This window comes from Pelecanus crispus, chromosome 13 (assembly GCF_030463565.1).
Source record: "Pelecanus crispus isolate bPelCri1 chromosome 13, bPelCri1.pri, whole genome shotgun sequence".
In the NCBI taxonomy this organism is placed as follows: Eukaryota; Metazoa; Chordata; class Aves; order Pelecaniformes; family Pelecanidae; genus Pelecanus; species Pelecanus crispus.
In genome coordinates, this window is record NC_134655.1 from 22,510,780 (window position 1) to 22,529,509 (window position 18,730).

Genomic DNA, 18,730 nt, shown 5'->3' on the forward strand with positions numbered 1-18,730 from the left:
CCAGTTGTTGCTACTGCATTCCCAATTACCAGACATACATCATCCCTCTCAAACTGTGGGTGTCTCATGCGCTCAGAGTGCTTCCATTCTTCAGAAGATAGCCCAAATGTCTTTGCAGTCAGTACAAAAACATGACTAGAGTCTTCCTTTCCCTCATAACGGGCATGACAATTGTGACTTGTCCTTTCAGCCTTCATTCTCTTTTTCCAGCTCTTTCTTAAAATTCTGACATCGCTACAAAAGCAGAACTAGGAGCCCTTATTTGAAATTCTTCTTTTGTGGAGATCTCTCTTGGGTTGGTGTATCAAAATGATACCAAAGGTACTTTCAGTATTGAACACTAATCTGGTTATTTACTTGCTTGTTTTCCTGAGCACATGTGAATTATAAAAAAAAAAAATTACTATTTTCTCTGTAGAGGACAAAGCTGCTCCATATTTTCCAAGCTCTTCAGTTTGCTTTCTGAAAGGTGAAGCTGTTTCCAGACAGCATCTCAAAGTGGACTCCTGGATATGAAATACCTTACTCACAGGACAGTAAGACTGACACTCAGGCTTCGCCTCCCTTACTTTGTTCCCTTGAGAACATCCTTATCGGCACGCACAGGGTGACGGTATGAAGTTCTGTACACGTCTTTCAGCAGCATCTGCTTGAAATGCTTTTGTCTTGTACTAGGCTCTGATCAACTCCAGAAGACTCTCTGGTATAACCTACGTTAGAACATACACACACAAATGAACAAAAAGATTTCTTTTCTTCATAGTAACTGGTGGTGTTAATTGACGTGAGAATTGTAGCAAGAATTAGGTGGAGGTTGCACCATGCTGCACCATGCTACCCTACTTCTTTTGTTTGCAAGGGCTGAATTAATGCTACAGGCTGTGTGAGATCTTCAGTGCTTCCTGTTGTCCTTTCTCTAAGGCACATTGTGCGTGTCCCAGCTGTGGGACAGGTATTTTCCGTCACGTCCTCTAGAAGATCTGTCCAAAATTTGTTTTGGGATCTGTACAGGCACATTATATTCTGCCTCTCTCCTTACCTGCCAGCCTGCATTTTCTTCAGTAGTAAACGCTGATGTCTGGAGGTTAGTGTGCAGCATGGTGTCCTTCTCGGTCAGGACACAGCAATGATGCAGCCAGCTGTAAGGCGTGAGGGAACCACAGCATCTCTACCCTATACGGCACGCTCGGGCAAGAAGAGTTGGGACTGAGGGACCCTTCTGGAAAAAGCTCTCCGCTTGCAGTACTTTGTTGCTTTTGTATTTCACTGTGCCTTGAATTCTAGGTAGTATGCAACTAGCAACTGCCTCTCAATTTGTGATGTAAAAAAAAAATATAGCACATGTGAAATAGTGATAAGTATATATATAAAACCAACTAAACATATATAAATCAAATAATACAACAAATATATATATTACATAAATAATATAATTTTATATAAATGTATATAAACATATGTAACTAAAATATATACCTATCACTTGTTTTAATTCAATTAAATACACGTCTCCATGTTTCCCTTCTAATAGCTTTTTCTTAATGGAAAGTCCTAATTTGCCCAGGTAAATGTTGCTTTTCCAGAAGCACAAATGGTTGATTCTTATGACATGATACTGGCTTGAAAGATCTCCAGTACAACAAAAGTATCAAATCTGTTCTCCAGTACAAAGAAAGATAATGTTTGCCACTATGCAAAGTTCCACTGGATTTGAGCTTTTAAGGTTGAACAGGGCATTTTATTCCATAGTTTCTGTACTTCTGCTAGGAGAGCGGGCTTGCAAAGTGGCTGCTGGTTGTACCTTATCATGATGCACATTTGCACCCTCGAATGTCTTTCGTATGTTCCCAAGACACCAAAAAAAGTTATGTCGTATTTAAATATGTGCGCTCTGGCCAAAGTTATGTCATATTTAAATATGTGAGCTCTGGCCAATACTTCATTAAGCTTACAATATTTCTTTTGCTTACGTTATAATTATTGCTGATTACATTTGTTTGGGGTATTTTTGTAGTTACACATTCTTGTTTATATTTCTCTTGACTAATTTTATTCATTCATACCAAAATAGCATCTGAAAGCAGAATAGCCTTCCTGGCAGGGGGACATCTGATATTTGAGAAGGACAGATGACAACTATCAAACTTCTCAGAAATATATGAGGAATATAAGAAAAATGCATGACAATTTTTTATTTTTTTATTAATTGAACATAAAGCTTTTATACATAAGAGGGTAAAAGCCGCTCCTAAGCATCCACCATGGGCTAAAGACATCTCCTCTTATTTCCCAGCAGCTCATCAGATAAAAGCTGGGTTACTGACGGTAGCGCTTCAGTCTGAAATCAAGCAGTTGCGGCAGAAAGGCCACTCGTTCTTCACAGCTGACTGACGGCTCTTCTTGTTGCGGGCTGTTGCCCTAGTCCGGATCCGGCTTGTGATTGAGAGAGGCATTGTAAAGCAATTCAGAATATTCCATCCTTATTTTTTCAGTTAAGTGGGATTTCTGAAGGTTCCAACCTAGAATCTTTCCAGCACGTTGACACCCTAACCTGCATATCTGGAGAGCTGTAATCATGCTTTTTAAGCGGCTCCCTGCCAGTCCACTTACTTATAAGCTGCCTGAGGGCAGACACGTGCTGGCACCTTCTGCCTGGGCTCCAGCCTTCCTCCCCTCGCTCTTGCTGGTCATCTGCTCAGTTGAAGCTGGGGAAGTTGCTGCCGAGTTCATTGCTGGCTGCTGTGAGTAGGCGTAATGAGTCTGATCACGTGCGCTTTACAGGCCATGTCTGAAGTTCTTAAGGAGGTAATATTTTAGGGATATGATGAGAATAATTAAGCTGGTTTCCTACCTAGAAATACTAGTCTGCTCTTACACTCATCATTGTGCTGCTCCAAAATATTCACTGTTAAATGTAGCATGCAGGATATGTAAGCTTACTACTTTTCTTTCCCATTTGAATTTGAGACACTGTAAAAATATGTTCATCTTGTTGACATATTCACTATGTGGAATGAAAGATTTTCTGCTTTGAAAGGTATGTAAAAAGGCAAGTCAGCTCTACCTTTCCCAAGTGCCTCAAGTTTTTGCTGAATTTTTTAATAAAAAAGAAGCAGATTCACTTTTAAATTTTATAGTTGTTAGCACTATTTATTACCATCGTAAGATTATGAGGAAAATTTAATGAATGGCAATACACTGTTTGGAAAAAAGAGACATAGGTCTGGAAGGGGCCGCTTGTGTGGGGGTTTTTTTTCCTTTTTTTTTTCTCAAACTGTGTATAATGTACAAAAATATCTAGGTAGCTCTCGATGTACCTGTTTTACATTCTTCTAAGAGGAAAATCAGCAAGCTGGGAAAGCAAATATCACCCAAAAAAAAATGATTTGCCAAAAAAAGTGTTAAGCATGTCATCTTTTTAGCTAGTTAGATCAGCTTTAAAAAATACTTTTTCCAAGGCTGGCAGAGCATGGAACTATCTTTAGTAGTTGGGACTGCTGTTAATATTTCTTAATTTTGCTATTTGATAATCAGGGTGTTATAAACAAAAAGTTTTTTCCTAAACTTTTTCATGCTACATATCAGAACTGTAGTTAAAGAAAGTGTGATAGGGAAGAGGAGCAATGCAGGTATTTCTGAAATAAGGCCAGAGTAATGTTTAGTGTGTCTTTAGAGAAAAAAAAATCCTGTAGTATTTGAATGTATTTGGTAACCTCTGTTGGGACACAGACCTTATGGAAAGGATGTGCATTTCGCCATGCCCTGATCGTATGTTTTCAAAAATAGGAACTGCCCCTACTTTCTAGAGATACGTTTGATTTTTAGCAATCCAGGAATTCCAGCACTAAGCACGATTCAGAACCTAGTAACGACCGTGCTGGGCGTAAATCATCATCTCAGTAATGAAGCACGCTCTGTGTGGTGACAGCTTACGTGGCCAAACTCCACCATTATCCATCCTGGACCAGCGTGTGGTCAGGCCTGGAACGATGAGGATGGTCCCACCAGTGCTGTCAGCGCTCCTCCTATTTATAGTGTTAGACGTGGTGTGGAAGAGGGAGGAGAGCCAGGTCAAGAAGACTGGAAGTTAGCAGTTGGCAAAGAAATTGATTCCTGGCTCTGAGAAGGATTTTTGGATGCCAGTGGAGAACTGACTTGGATGGAACGAAGTGTCTGGGAACAAGAGCTGTTAAGTAGAATTGAAATGGGATGAGAAGTGAAAACCCTGGGGAAGGTAGAGAGTCAAGAGGTGAAGAGTTGCAGACAATTCTTATTACCTTATGCTAAACTCTGTTTTGAGTCTTTTAATAATTTTTAGTGTAGACTTTGTCAGAGAAAGCAAGTTAATTAACAGTTATACAGACCCACTTGGAGAATTTTGCATGTGATCTTTTTTCTTTTTTGAAACTGTCCGTTTTATTGATGTCAAATGAACTTCAAGCATCCATACCCATCTGATCATGAATGGGTTTCCAAGTTCCTTGGTCCTGGACCTGTTTCATCTCCCACCACTGTTTACAGTATGTTCTTTTATACCTTACTGCAAGTAATGTTTCTTAAAGACTTGTCTTCCAACCAAAGAGGACTGAAGGATAATATTGCTCTGAACTTAATTCTTCCAAATTATGTTCTGTCATCAAAGTGGAGTGATGTAGAGCTACCACCTTGGACAATTTCTTCCATGCTGTAGGACATCCTAGAACAGGTGGGCCGTTTGGGTCATTGGATGCTTTAGTCCCCTTGTGGAAGTTGCAGAATGGGAGAACCTGGATCAAAGATCTTATGTTAAAATTTGTTGAATAACTTAGGTGGGGAAAGACCTTACAAGGTCACCTAGTCCTACTTTTTATTCAGAGCAGGATTGACTTCAGAGTTAGGTCATGTTTCTCAGGATTTGTCCAGTAAAATGTTGAGTACCTCCAGGGTTAGAGATGCCAAAACTCCTATGGACAAACTGTTCCAGTGCCTGACTGTAAAGCTTTTTTTTTTTTTTTCCTCAATTCCAGTCAGAGCTTCCCTTGCTGAGACTTGTGACTTTTGCTTCTTTTCCTTTTGCTATGCACCTTCCTTCCCTTTTCCCTTATGCTGGAGGACTGAGCCTGGACACAGTATTCCAGGAAGCAGCCTCATGAGGGTCAAATACGGGGGAATAATCAATCACCTCCCTTGAATTGCTGGCTACGCTCTTGTTCGTATCGTATAGATGTGCTAATTTCACTTGGTTGTGGGCCTGTTGCTTTATGTTATAGTTTCTGATAGCATTCATGTTTATTTCTCTTACAAGACTTGGATTGGGAATCGAAGACGGAAATATCGTTTAATGGGGATTGAGGTCCCACCCCCTAGAGGAGGTCCTGCTGATTTCTCTGATCAATCTGAATTTGTTTCTAAATCAGCACTTAATCCAGGAGAGGAAACTGCTACTGAAGTGGGGGATGATAATGATAGGAATGATGAAGTATCAATCTGCTTATCTGAAGGAAGCTCACAAGGTATTTGAAAATGCAGTTACTACTGTGCATATATTTTAATTTTGTGCAGTGTGCATGCTTTGGATTCTCTGTTGTACGCGTTCAAAAATGTCTGAAAAAGTGTCTGACAGTTGCAAGTTATCTACCTTGGCCATACTGAAGGTACTGTTCGGTCTCTTTCTTCTACCTCTCTCTATATGAATTTTGCTGGTTTTGTTATCACAAAGCTTGCAGACACCTTTTATCATAGGACCTCTGTTTCTGCCAGATTCATCAGAAGTTAAATAAGTTCACAATTTGCTGGTGAAACTGAGAGATACACAGACAGTACAAACGTCTAGGTCTCACTTGCTTAGGAAGCCAGGTTTTAAAAAATGTTAACTAGCCAATTCTACACAGCCAGCTCGAATATCCATTCCTGTTTGCCTGAATCACACCAACAATTCCCCTCCAAGCAAGCGCTAACGCGTGCGAACCTGCTCACTTTGAGCTGACCAGAGCTACGTACTTACAGTTTTCCTGATATTAAACTCATGCTGATGAGATAGGTTCTGAAGATACATTAGCTCAGACTTGGTCTTGAACTAAAAGAGCTTCACAGTATGTCAACGCATAGCAGAACTTCAGCCATTAAGCTGTCTGCGGTGCGTATGTGGTCTCTGACAAGCAAATACAAACCAACAGAAAAGACCAAAGTCAGTAGCAGGGGAGTACTCGGAGAGCCTTAGAACTGCACGTACGGGGTGCCCGTGTGTTCTCAGTAAATCGCAGGATCTTGAGTGATAAGTGTCTCGAACCTAATTCCCTTTTACTCCACCTCCCAGAGCTGCATGACCACATTAAATCGATCTCTACCTTTCCCTCTTGTACGTTAGCACCCTGGGCCTAGGGCAGGTGAACTGCCGCTCGGCACAGTCGCTAGCTTCACGAGCTCAACTAATTGCTCCCAGTGCTTCTGATTAGAAGAGATCAATAAAGCCTTTGCTCTCTAAGCTGAAAGAAAGTCGGATCTAGTGCATGCTATTGCAGCTTAATATGTCAGACCCGATCTTGTCATTTTGTCTGAACAATTTGAAGGAAAGAACTAGAAAAATGGAGAACTGCTGGGAATGAATTTGTGATAGCTTTCTCATATTCTACTGTGAAGAGAATAAGATGATAAAGAAATGGGTCAAGTGATTGAAAGCCAAGTGAGATGCAGAATCTAAGAGTCCTTGATTTGCCTGAGGTGTGGAAGGAACTGATGTAGTCAGATCTGCTTGAAGGAAAGTGGTGACAGGGGAAGAGTCTGAATTCTCTGTAGCTTGAAGTGTGGAATAACACCACATTTATTGAACGAGGCTTTTGTAAAACAGGAGAAGGTTGTAAGACCGTGAGTAGATTATTAGAGTCAAAGCTTAAGGAAGTGCAAGAAAACTATAGGATTTCCACAGCATCCAGGAATCCCACTTTCATTCCTTTATTCTACCACAAGAATTATTTCTATTCATTTCTCCAGTTCGAAGGAGTAGGTTTCACTGCTGCAGCTCAGCTTATTGTGAACTTCCTGGAAAATACTTCCACCAATAATCATGCGTACTATTCAGGCACAGATATGCAATTGTTTTAATGCTTGAGAACTACAACTTTTAGTCCTAATTTATAAAAAACCCAGAACCAGAACAAAAAACCACTCTCAAAGACAGGAAGAAGATATTTTTGGTCACCTAATTAGAGTGAAAGTGTTGATGGCACTTGCTTTTAAAATGTAGTTTGTAAATATTTAAAAAAAAAAAAAAGCTGTGCTCTGATGCAAAATTAAGCATTAAAGTTCTCATAATGCCTTACCTTTTTTAAACGTATGTTAATTGAATCCATACTTTGTGTAAATGAACACAGCTCTGTGGAGGCCGTTACAGCCATGCCACTTTATATGAGCTGAGGATGAATATTTAAAGAGTTGAAAGTGCTGCAGGGAGTTGCTTCGTTCGGCTGTCGAATCCGAGCGGTGACTGGCAGGGTGACCCGGTGACTGGTGCTTTAGCTGCTTCAGAGTCCCTGAGGTGCAGCCTCCACGACCTTCGTTGCTCTGGCTCTAACGATGGGGTCGTATATTGCTCCCTGCTTTACGGTTCTCACATTTGGACCCATTTGCTTTTGCTGCTAACAGAAATTTTCCTCTGAAGTTGTGGCCAGCGGCAGGTTAGATTTATTTGAAACAACTTCAGATAAAATTTGCTGAGTTTAGACATATTTTATTGGTAGAAAAGTTATTTCAAACAATAATTGTCTCTGTATGGTCTGGCCTAAATATTATCCTCTTATGCAGCTGTTGGTAATCTCCAGTTAAATCCTGTTGCCCCTGTGTTTGTGTGGAAGTGATACACCCCTGCATTGGTATCTGCCCTCTTTTTCGGTATCCCGCACGAACGCCTGCTGCCCGTTGGCTCACCGTGCCTCCTTTCCCCTCTAGCTGCAACAGCTGGACTGTTTGACCCTTTTAACGCAAGCTCTGCCCGCAGCAGGACTGTGCAATTTTACTAGCTCTTGGAAGCAGTGTGTTTCCAATTAATAGCCTAGCTGTTAATGACATCATTTAAGTTTTTTATCATAGCTGTCTTACCTCTCTGTTTTGGTTTATTTTCCGATTTGCTCTTTCTATCAACTGTTTTCTTCTTGATAGTATATTAAAGGTGAAGAATTAAAGTAAATCTGAAAGCCACACTTAATCATAGGGATGAATATGCTTATCTTCCCTGTTTTTTCACACTGGCCATAGTCAGGGCTGACAGAATCATCTAGTGCTTGTGGTTGAAATTTAAGGATAAGATTTGCTCGGTTTTCAAGTGTGTACTTTGCTTATACATGAGAGAGCAGCTTAGATTCACTGGGAACAAACATTTGCCATACAAGAATGAAATAATCTGCTTGATCAGTTTTTGGTTCAAAACTAGTCAGTGCCTGCAAGGAGGAAGTGGGATTCTGATAGGTACCCTATAATTTCAGGGCATGCAGGATTTTTCCTATATTAATTTATTTTAATAAAATAAAATTAAAAAAAGTTCTGGGCACCTCTGATGTGAAACTCTTCATTGCCTTTGAATATTCCAACCTGAACCTAAAAATAGGAAGGTTTTGGTACGTTGCAAGAGAGTAACTGATAGTTTTCCTGTTGTTTCGAGTAGCGATTGGCATGACTTTGCCCTGAAATACTTGTGATACGATGTCTTTTTTAATAAGACATACAGTATTTTTTATGACTAGACATTGATAATATGACTTTGCTTTTGTATCTAGCAGCTGTGACATATTTAGTGGTAAAGACTATTCATGTTCCTTCAGCATAAAATTTGAATGAAATCTGAAAAACTAATTTATTTCTGCAGAAGAGACAAATGAAGCTCTTCAAAATGAAGAAATTGGTCACAAAGATGATGACCAGAATCCAGTATCTACTGATAATGTGGTATGTATTCCTTTCCTTTTCCACTAATGTGACCTCCTTAATTGCTAGTTGAGGTGGTTGTCCAACACTCGTGTTTTTCACTAGGTGAAAACTTCAGTCGAGTGTGCTAAAAGGCCTTCCTAATTGGTTGAGCGCCGAAAGAAACTGTACTAAAAGTACTAAAACATAGAGCGATGCACATTCAGTAGAAATTGAATTATACATCTTCTTCTGTATTATAACAATCCAGTGTTCTTTTTCTGGAGCGCAAAGCACAATGCTTGGGTAATGCTCTATAAGTACCCAGTATAGTAAAACAATAAGAATAAAAACCCCAGAAAAATAATTGAAAATGGTTTTCTGTAGGTTTAAGAAAGTCAGATATCTCTAGTGCTTCCTCTCCATAGCTAACCTTGAATATGTGAGATCAGACTGGGGTGGGTATGTCCTCTTCATTCCCATACCCTTGACAGGGCATAACTGAGACGTTTCTTGTTTTCTCCCTTGCATTCACATTGAGTCAAATGCAGTTGTTCTTGCTGTTTCTAATTGACTGCAGTGAGACAAGGAAGGAAAGACAGAGGGAGGAGTCATGGCAAATAATGCAATATATCCCCTTTGTTTAGCCTGCCTTCTCTCAAATTAGAAGAAAGGAGAGGAGGAAGAGGAGAGAAGACCCCAAGTGGTAGGGTAATTTTTATCTTAAAAGTTATCTGCAGAATGAACAGGTGATGGTTCCAGTTCCCAGTTGCACTCTTATTGCAGTCAGAGATTAAACGACGATAGCTCAGAACGTGACGAGAACATTTCTATTGCATTCATCACACAGAACCTGAAGGGGGAAAGCGAATAGGAGATTCCCTTCCCTCTATATAGAGAGAGAGGAGAGAACGTTTTCTTTCTTTTGTTAATATATAATCATCTTTTGCGTAAACTGAAATCCCATGGCTGTATTTTCTGTGGTTGCCTGAATAGAAACAGCTGCCTTTTTCCTTTCTGTTTACCTTAATGGCCTGCTGTGACCTTAGATGTAATCGCTCCGAGTTTCAGGCTGATGCATTTACCATGGAGATGCAGAATGTAAAATGACAAAGGTGAAAAGGTTGGCAAAGATGATGTCCGACAGACTCAGTTCTCCGGTCTACCTGAACTCTGGTATTATACAATTTGGTATAATAAGAGGGGGGGAAAAGAGGAGTAGTTTTTTTGTACTCTGTTCTGAAAACACGGTAAGAAAAATTTTAAAATATATGCAGTTAAAATTGGACTAACATACATTGGAGTTGCATAAGAGATACGGTTTTCTTATTTGAAATTCTAATCTGTTCTTTCCCCTACTGTCTTAAAATGCATAATTATAAGAAAGATAGTGTCAATGTTTGGCATTTATTTAGAGACTCTTTCCTCAAGCTGAGTCTAAAACAAAAAAATACTTGAATCACAGTGTTACTCAGGGTATGATATAGCAGCAGATCTTTGTGACATTAAGCCTTTGAAATGTTATCACTTCAGCTGGGTTGTCAGACACCGAAGCACAGAAAATGTGGTTTACCCTCCCTACCTTCAGCACATAGTTGTGAGCTCGGTGGGTGCTCCTAGTGAGAGACTGGTAACCTCTCGTGAAGGAATTCTCCTTGGTGATCAGAAGGAAATTTCTGATGACTGGTCTGCAGGCAGGATAGAAGACACACACACACACATGCTGCAGAGAAGAAACCTCCTCTAAAATACCACCTCAAGAACTAACCATTAAAGCTTACTGTGTCAGTGTGGGCCCTTGCCTACGTTGTATTAAACAGTATGCTAAAAAACATCGTAAAATTGCTTGAACTTATTAGGGACAGTCTCATAAATGTTCACAACTGTCAAAACAATGAAAAATTGTAAAAAAACCCAAACCCCTCTTCTTACACTACCACTGCTTCCTTCTCAAAAATATAGTGAGATGTTATAGTTTCATCTGGGCAGTCATACTTCTGAGTTCTTGTTGAAAAATGCCATTCTTACCACTAATTCAAATTCATTCTATCTGTTTGAGGTCTAGCTTAGATATGAATAAAAATTAAAATCTCATAGGTGCTCTAAAAATGTGTACGTTTTGTGGGGTTTTGCCCTATTGAAATAACCTTTTAACGTAATTTTCTTACGTAAGAAGGTTTTCGGCTGGGGAAAAAAGAATAGAACATGCAAGTGGTAAATAATGTAAAAGTGAATCTTTTAAAACTCGAGATACAAATGGAATGTTTTCTAAGTTCTAAACACTGTTAAGCTTGGTCTTTAACATTGTACCTTTAGGTATCTTTAGAAACCAATATAAAAAGCTCCCAAGAATTATTGTGAATTAAGTGAAAATGTCCATGTGTATGTATTTGGAACTATCCCTGGTATCAGCATCCTCTACTGTTTAGGGCATTTGACTTGCACTGTGGCCAAAGGCGGCCAAAGGAGACCTCTTCATTTTTTTAGACAAGCAGTTGGTCATTTAGGACTTGCCTGGCACTTACCATCGTGTCTGTTTTCCTCCAGAGGAATAAACTTTCATAACCTTCTTCGCTCTGCAGGAGGGCTTCAACAAAAGGCTTACAGAATAAAATGCGGGCTGTTGCAGGCTGTAATGAGCTAGAGTGTGCAATGTAGTGCCAAAAGCATGGTGACATGTAGCTCCTCCTCTCTAAACGGCTTGAGTCACCATGGCAGCAGCTCCGAGTACGGACAGTTTCAGTTTGGATTCTTCCTGGATCTCGTGGCTGAGGTGCATGATTGCCATCTAATGGGGGCTCCACAACTCAGAATTTCACATGAGCAAGCGAAAGGTCCTGTTTCCTTCATCCTTTCATGGCAGTTTGAGACACGGATTGTTGTTTGCTTGTCTAATCTATGTGTTCGAATATTTGGAATGAACCGTTTCCTTCTGTTTCAGAAAATAGAAATTATAGATGATGAAGAAAGTGATATGATAAGCAATTCTGAAGTGGATCAAATGAGTTCTCTTTTGGATTATAAGGTGAGTAATTCGACTATGAAACGTTAAGCAGGATAGTCCTTCACAGAATGTTCAGATGGGTGTATCTGTAAGGAATTCAGCGAAGGCACGTGGGAGCCTGGGACTCCTCTGCTCTTACTGTCGTACTGCACATCATCCTCTCCGTCACGTCTCCTCATCCCATTTACAGCCAGATTACCCGTATTTCAACCCAGAGGGAGGCAGGAAAAATCCCATTTTTACAGAGCAGTTACATTACTCTAGCTGTAGCCATCTGCAGCGCCTACCGCGTGTCCCAAAACAAAGCAATTTATTTAGCCTCTAAACCAGAACTTTCTTTTTGTGCGAGAATTGCTCTTTGGAGAGTTACGGCACGCTTTTACATGCAGCGTGATGCTGCCAGCTCTGGAAAGGGACGTAACAGCTGGAATCCTCTAATAAAATGGGGGGATCTGAGAAGTCATTCTCGCAATGTAGTGCAGAACATGTCTGGAAGCAGTAGTCGTGGGAGGGAGGAAAAGCAGTTGGATACCCGACAGCCGCTGTCTTCTGCCAAATGGTAAAGGTTACGCGTGTTTTACTGCTCTCCTAAGAGCTGCCGTAGCTCTGTGTTGTATATTGAGCGTGTTTTTACCTATGTAGCTGATTTTTTTTACACAAAACAGGTATGTTCTACTAATGATAATCAATTACCAAAATGATAAATAGATCATCTTTTCAGAACAAAAATTACTCCTTCAAGCAGGGTTTTCCTGGTGAGGGCAGTGGAGAATGAATATGGAGAGGGAATGACCTTTTCTTAATGTCACCTGTCACCACAGTGAAAGGCTTGTTGTGACAGCATGCCCTACAGAACCTTGTTTGTTGGTTTGTTGCTAGCCATTAGCGATTAGTCTGTGTGCCTAGGTGTTTTCCGCGTAAATCTGAATTCTTTCTTTGGCTGGGCAAAATCCATTGCTAAATAGGCAACTTCTAAGTTTCCATCTGGAAGAAATGCATTCAGCTAATTTCCTTATGAAAGCCTCAAAATCGCAGCCCAAATATTTCTCTCATTCTCAGAGCTCTTATAACATGAAACAGTATGGTGAGCAATGTTTTGACTGAAGAAATTTGAATTTTCTGGGGGAAAAAAACCCCAAAACAGCAACCATTTTTAAAGGCTTGTTACAAACCTTCCAGTTCATCACATAGTCTCACCTTTTCATATCAACTAAAGCTGAATTACAGCCAATCTAGCAAATGTGAGCATGAATATCAGAGCACAGTTCTGTGTTGTTTAAAAAAAAAAATACTTTCATCATTAAAACAAAATGCAGCTTATAAGATCACTATTGAAATTTGCTTTTGTAATTATTTGCTGCCACCAAAACCAGCCATCAAGGAACATTTTGTATGCAAAACTGCCAACCTAATTAATCGTATGGTTGCATAAGCAAGGGTGGGCTTTTTCTTGCCTCTGATATCCCTCGGTAAATGCAACACTTACCATGAATTATCTGTGAACCTAAATGCTTACTTTCTGTGTGTATTGAGCATAGCTAATAATTTCTGTGTGCCTATTTTTTTCATTAGTGTCTTATGGAGGATTGTACACTTGGTGCTAGTATGCAGACACCTTTTGCAAAAATGCACAATGACTTTGATCTTGAAAAGTGAACTGTTTATTTAGGTTACATGATCTTTGCAAAGGCAAATAACCAGAGAAAATGAATTTTAGCTCTGTACTGATCAACAGATGTAGTGTTTTGATCATGCATCCCAATCAGTTGGTAAGTTTGAAGGAGAAGAGAGATTTGGAATAAACTGAAGTACTTATCAAAGCTGAATTTTTAATTAAGAAGTTTGTTATTTTTATATTAAGTGATTTGCAAGTATAGCAACACATATTTATGCAAAGGTTGGAAAAATGCCTTTTTAGCCACAGCATGCACATTATTGCTATTTCTCCATTTTGTAAATACATTCCTATTTGTTCTGTAACCGGAGAGATCTTGAGGAGATTGTTGAGCTGACACTTTGTGATACACATCAAACTCAGCTGCACTGGAGGATGCTGTATTTTAATTTCTAGTAGCTTTGAGGAATTTTCAAGTTGTTTTCCCTGGTCTTTGTGTCAAGTCTCCTCCTGTAATATTGGAATTTAGTTGCTGTCTCTTCTCACAGTCAGCCTGCCTTTTCACAGTCACTTCATCTAGGAAGAGACCTGGGCTTTGTTTTAATTCATTTTAAAATGGAATTAGAGGTCATCCTTGTAAAATAAAAAGCTGCGCTTCTTTAAAAGGTTCATGTAGCCTTTGGCCTGAGTCATAAATGCTTTAATGACGCTAATTCTGAAATGCCTTGTCTGCATGTAACACGGTCGGCTATCACGTGTTTTGTGGAGGGCAGTGAGAAACGAAATGGTGTGTGCATTTGCAGGTCTAGTGTGGCGCTGCTGGTCGTTCATCACGTTCACCAGACTTCTCTTTGTGTCCAAGGCCTGCGTGCATTGTTCCGTAATTCTGTAATTTAGAACTTTTGGCTGTACTTCATACTGGGTTTGGCAGGAATCATAATAAACACGTTTTCACTCCTTTTCACTAAAAACATTTAGTTTTAACACAAGTAGGTTTAGGTGTCCTTAAAAAGATGCAGTACCATTTACTATTTCAGAACTTTATGTAATTTTCCCCCACAGAATGAAGAAGTCCGATTCATTGAGAATGAGTTGGAGAATCACAAACAGAAGTATTTTGAACTACAGACATTTACTCGGAGTTTGATACTTGCTATTAAATCAGATGATAAAGAACAGCAGCAGGTAAGCCTTGAAGTAGGTTTTAATAACGGAAGGTGTTTGGCATTTTGTGTTGTGTCACTCCCTTGGTTTTATTCCGTAGTGCCCAGAGGCTCAAATTATGATTAGGGCAGCGTTGTGCTGAACGTCTCGCAGACAAAGAAAAGCTGAACTTTAAAGAAAAGAACGATCTTGCAATCTACACAAGCAATGACATAGAGAAGTGTGACTTTTACAGAGGGACCACCAGTGCACCAGGATACGCTGAGGGACTGGGACTGGTCTGTTGGGAGATCTAAGACGCGAGATCTAGGACAATAATCCAGGCTTCTTCAGTTTTACTGCACTGCATTTAATACATAGCACTTCTTTTAATGCTTGGTTAGATCATGTCTTGTATGAGTAGCATTCCGTGCTTTATTTAGGAAGAGATTTTGTTGCTTTTATTTTTTTTCCTTTTGCCTTTACAGTCTGCAGTTTTTCAGGTGTAAAAATAGAAACTAATTTGCAAGAAAGAAACTTAGAACACTTTTATGTCCAAAATAAATTTGGCTTATGGTTGTTTTCCATAATTTTTTCATAAAACCATGTGAACTGAATATAAAGAGGAGTAAACTTGAAATCTTTGAGATAAATCAACAAATCACTGTTATCAACAGTTATGATCTTGTATGCAGCATCTAGTTCTGTCGCCTGCATGATGACAGTATAGCATGGTTATATATGTTTTAAAGCTTTTACATGTTAAAAATATATGAATAAAATAAATGAATGTAAATTATTTGGTTTTGTCCAGTTTGAAAAAAAAAAAACTATTTTGAGCTGTTTCCACAGTAACTTAAGTAACTTCTGGGATTGTTGTTTTAAGGTACATCATCTTACAACAATGTTTTTTCTTTCAATATCTAGCAATACTGACTTTTTTACCCATCCAATATTGACACTGATCGAAAAGCTCAACAATGTTTTTTCACTACATGTTTAACAGACATTTAATGCTGGCATAAAACACATACCTAATGTTGTAATATTTTTTTTTTTTTACTTACAGGCACTGCTCTCAGACTTACCTCCTGAACTAGAAGAAATGGATTTCAATCATGCATCCCCAGAGCCTGATGATACCTCATTCAGCTTGTCATCTTTATCAGAGAAAAATGCCTCAGACAGCTTGTGATTTATTTTTTTTAATTGACAAAAAAGAAACCCCGCGTAACGTGTAGGTTTCGAGAGAACGGCATTTTGCTATCCAGTGTTCTTCAGTCGAAAAAGGAAAGCCTAAGGTGAAGTAGACCTTCCTGCAGGATGACTGTAGTATGTCATGGCTACAGTGTGCAGTGTCAAGAAATTTTGAATGTTGGTTTTGGTAAATGAAAGAACTGTGTGAGGAAAGGTTTCACTTTTAAGAGTTTGGCCTTGATTAGGATAACTTCTGACTTTCCAGAATAACTCTTGCTCTGTAGCAAAGTCTTTTTGAGCAGGGATCCAAGAATGGAAAACAAATGTCCTGTTATACAGACAACTAATTCTTCAGAGTTGCTTGCTCACCAGTCCTGTTTATTATTTCTTTCCCCATTTTTACTCAGGTAGGTGGACTAAAAATTGGGGATCCAAATAGAATAATGGGCTTTTTATGAGTTGTGCTTGAACCCTTTTGAAAATCTGAAATTAAACTAAAGTGGTTTTCATTATGTGACTTCAAATTGTCAAATCTTCCATTTTCTGACCAAAATAGCTGAAAAAACTTTGAAAGGCTAAGTGAAAAATTTGAATTACCGTCAATAAATTATTAATGTAAAGAAGCAGTCATAAGTGTGGTAACGAATTAGATGGATATGGGAAAGCTGATAGCTGCAGAACGCGACTTTCTGATATTCTCACAGTAGCAATGGGATTAGATGTTTACACTACTATTTAGAGTTTTATGAATGTAGTTACAGTTTTTATTTGTCAAAGTCTGAATGCTAAAGTTCAGTTCATTGTTTTAAGTATGGGTTATATATTTTTCCACAAACTTTGCTCCACTTTATCAAGACACTGTCACAAATCCACAGCCGTCATTGCGTCCTGAAAGGTATTCTAGTGTTTGGAATTGAGTTTTGCAGATCTTCTGTATGTGACCTGGTTTTGAAGTAGCCCCATCTGACGAATTTTTTGGCAACTGCCAGGTGCCATTTCTAAACTATGAGCTTGATTGCAGGCGGTGGCTGAAATGAATTTCTTCTTTCCCAGCTGTCCTTGACATTGAATCCCTTTACTCATCTGATGAAATGGATGTGCAGACACATTCAGATAAATTTAGTCGGGCATGTAGTTGCATGCCTGTATTATTGATGCTCTTTAACTTCTAATCTGAATACTCCTCAGCAAGCATTTTTGAAACAGATACCTTCACAGTCTGGTAAAAAGCCTGATCTTTCAATTTTATGCCAAATAATAATTTACTCTGGTGAATCCTTACTTATGCAGTACAGTAAGTAATCCCCTTGATTTCAGTGGGAGGTCCAAGGTGTAGCTCAGAAAATCCAGAGAGCTGGGGAAGTTACACTTTTTTTTTTTTTTTCTTTCTTTTCATTTTTCCCTCTTTAATACTTGGATTAACTCATGACTTTAGGTTTTTCTCCGTATGGTCTGTTCCTCCCTAATAGCTTCTACAGCTGGTTTGGGTTTTTTTTAAGCAATGGTAGCGAGCTCTGTTCTTTCAGGGTTTTTTTTCTGTCTCTGTGTTGTCCTTGGGCATGGGGAACTTTTAACAATATTGTCAAATGCCAGCTGCATAAAGGATAGTAGCAGTTTTAAAAGCTGTTTTTAAAAAAAACAAAACAGTTTCACAGTTTTGCCTGCTATACAATTCAGTTAGCTCCCAAAAGACCTCTTACCATCTATTCTACAGAGTAACCCTGCAAAAGCAAGCTGTTGGGCTTGTATTTGAGTTTAGGCATTAAAACTCAGAGCAGAATCCCAGGAGAGAGGGAAGGCACTCTGTGTAACGAGGAGGTAAGTGGTAGGTTACTCATCCTTTCACTGCCTGAGCTGAAATGTCACATCCTGGCTGGCAGACACGTCCTTATAGCCTTACTCAAAGGAGGAGTGGTATTTTACATGCCTGTTGAAATGAGCACCAATCTAAAATTAATTAAGGGTTGTGAGCAAAGATCACTGTACTATCCTTCAAATGTAAGACAGAGCTCAACTGTAATTCTGCTCATGCTGAAAAAAATCATTTATAAAGGGTTTTCTATACTGGGTTAACAATGCTTTCTATTACTGTTCTCTCTAGATAGGAAATTTGTGCCACTGACAATGAGGCCTCTTGTTTTCTGTGAGCTTTGCTGAAATAAAAAAAAATAGTGCTGTGCTTTGCCACTATTCGGACCCTATTTTCCTGCTGCTTCCACTTAAATTCCCATGATAAAAGGCAGGATACTCTTCATGAGAGTTCTTTGTTTCATGGTCAGTCAAGTCATCCACCTTTATACAAGAAAAACTTTCATTGATGATTCATATTTTGCTACGTCTTGCTTCTATTTCATATGCCAAACAAATCGAAGGAATTAATTTTGAATTAACTACTACCAGATTCAAGCAATTATGTAAATCCCTTTCCTCAAGGAAGCTGGAATCTCTTCAGGATGTGCAGCTGAAACTCTAGCTGCAGTCAACGCCCACGTCATCCCTGTGGGCATGATGTTCTTTGGGCCTTTTCTCTTGCAGGGTGACAAGACAAAGCAGAGCGAAGTAGTCATGTTTTCACACCCTGAAACACTTGACAATATTACAGGATATTCAGGAAGAAAGAGTATGAATTATATTCCTGTGTAACAAAATGCTGTATAGGGTAATACTGTACAGCTGTTCTGTGGTTTTGGGGTTTTTTTCCACTATCAGTGTATATTTCCTGCCATATGTAAAACAAAAATTTGAATTATTACCATTTTTAAAATACCATTACTGGTATTTTAAATGATTGCAGCAACAATAGTTCTGCGGTGCAGGGCAGAGCAGAAGAGCAGCTTATGAGGTCCTGTAACATAACACTTAACCATCCTTGAGAGTTATGAAAATACGTGTCCAAG

General features: G+C 39.1%; 1 protein-coding gene across 1 annotated transcript in view; it reads left to right on the top strand.

Moving 5' to 3' along the window:
- The window catches only part of HDX (highly divergent homeobox), a 44,089-nt gene extending 28,258 nt beyond the window's left edge, over positions 1–15,831 (top strand). Inside the window, exons 6-10 of the mRNA XM_075720764.1 lie at positions 5,285–5,492; positions 8,837–8,916; positions 11,816–11,899; positions 14,556–14,678; positions 15,706–15,831. Coding sequence (XP_075576879.1) covers positions 5,285–5,492; positions 8,837–8,916; positions 11,816–11,899; positions 14,556–14,678; positions 15,706–15,831 — 621 coding nt within the window. The remainder of the gene's footprint in view (positions 1–5,284; positions 5,493–8,836; positions 8,917–11,815; positions 11,900–14,555; positions 14,679–15,705) is intronic.
- The last annotated feature ends 2,899 nt before the right edge of the window (positions 15,832–18,730 follow it).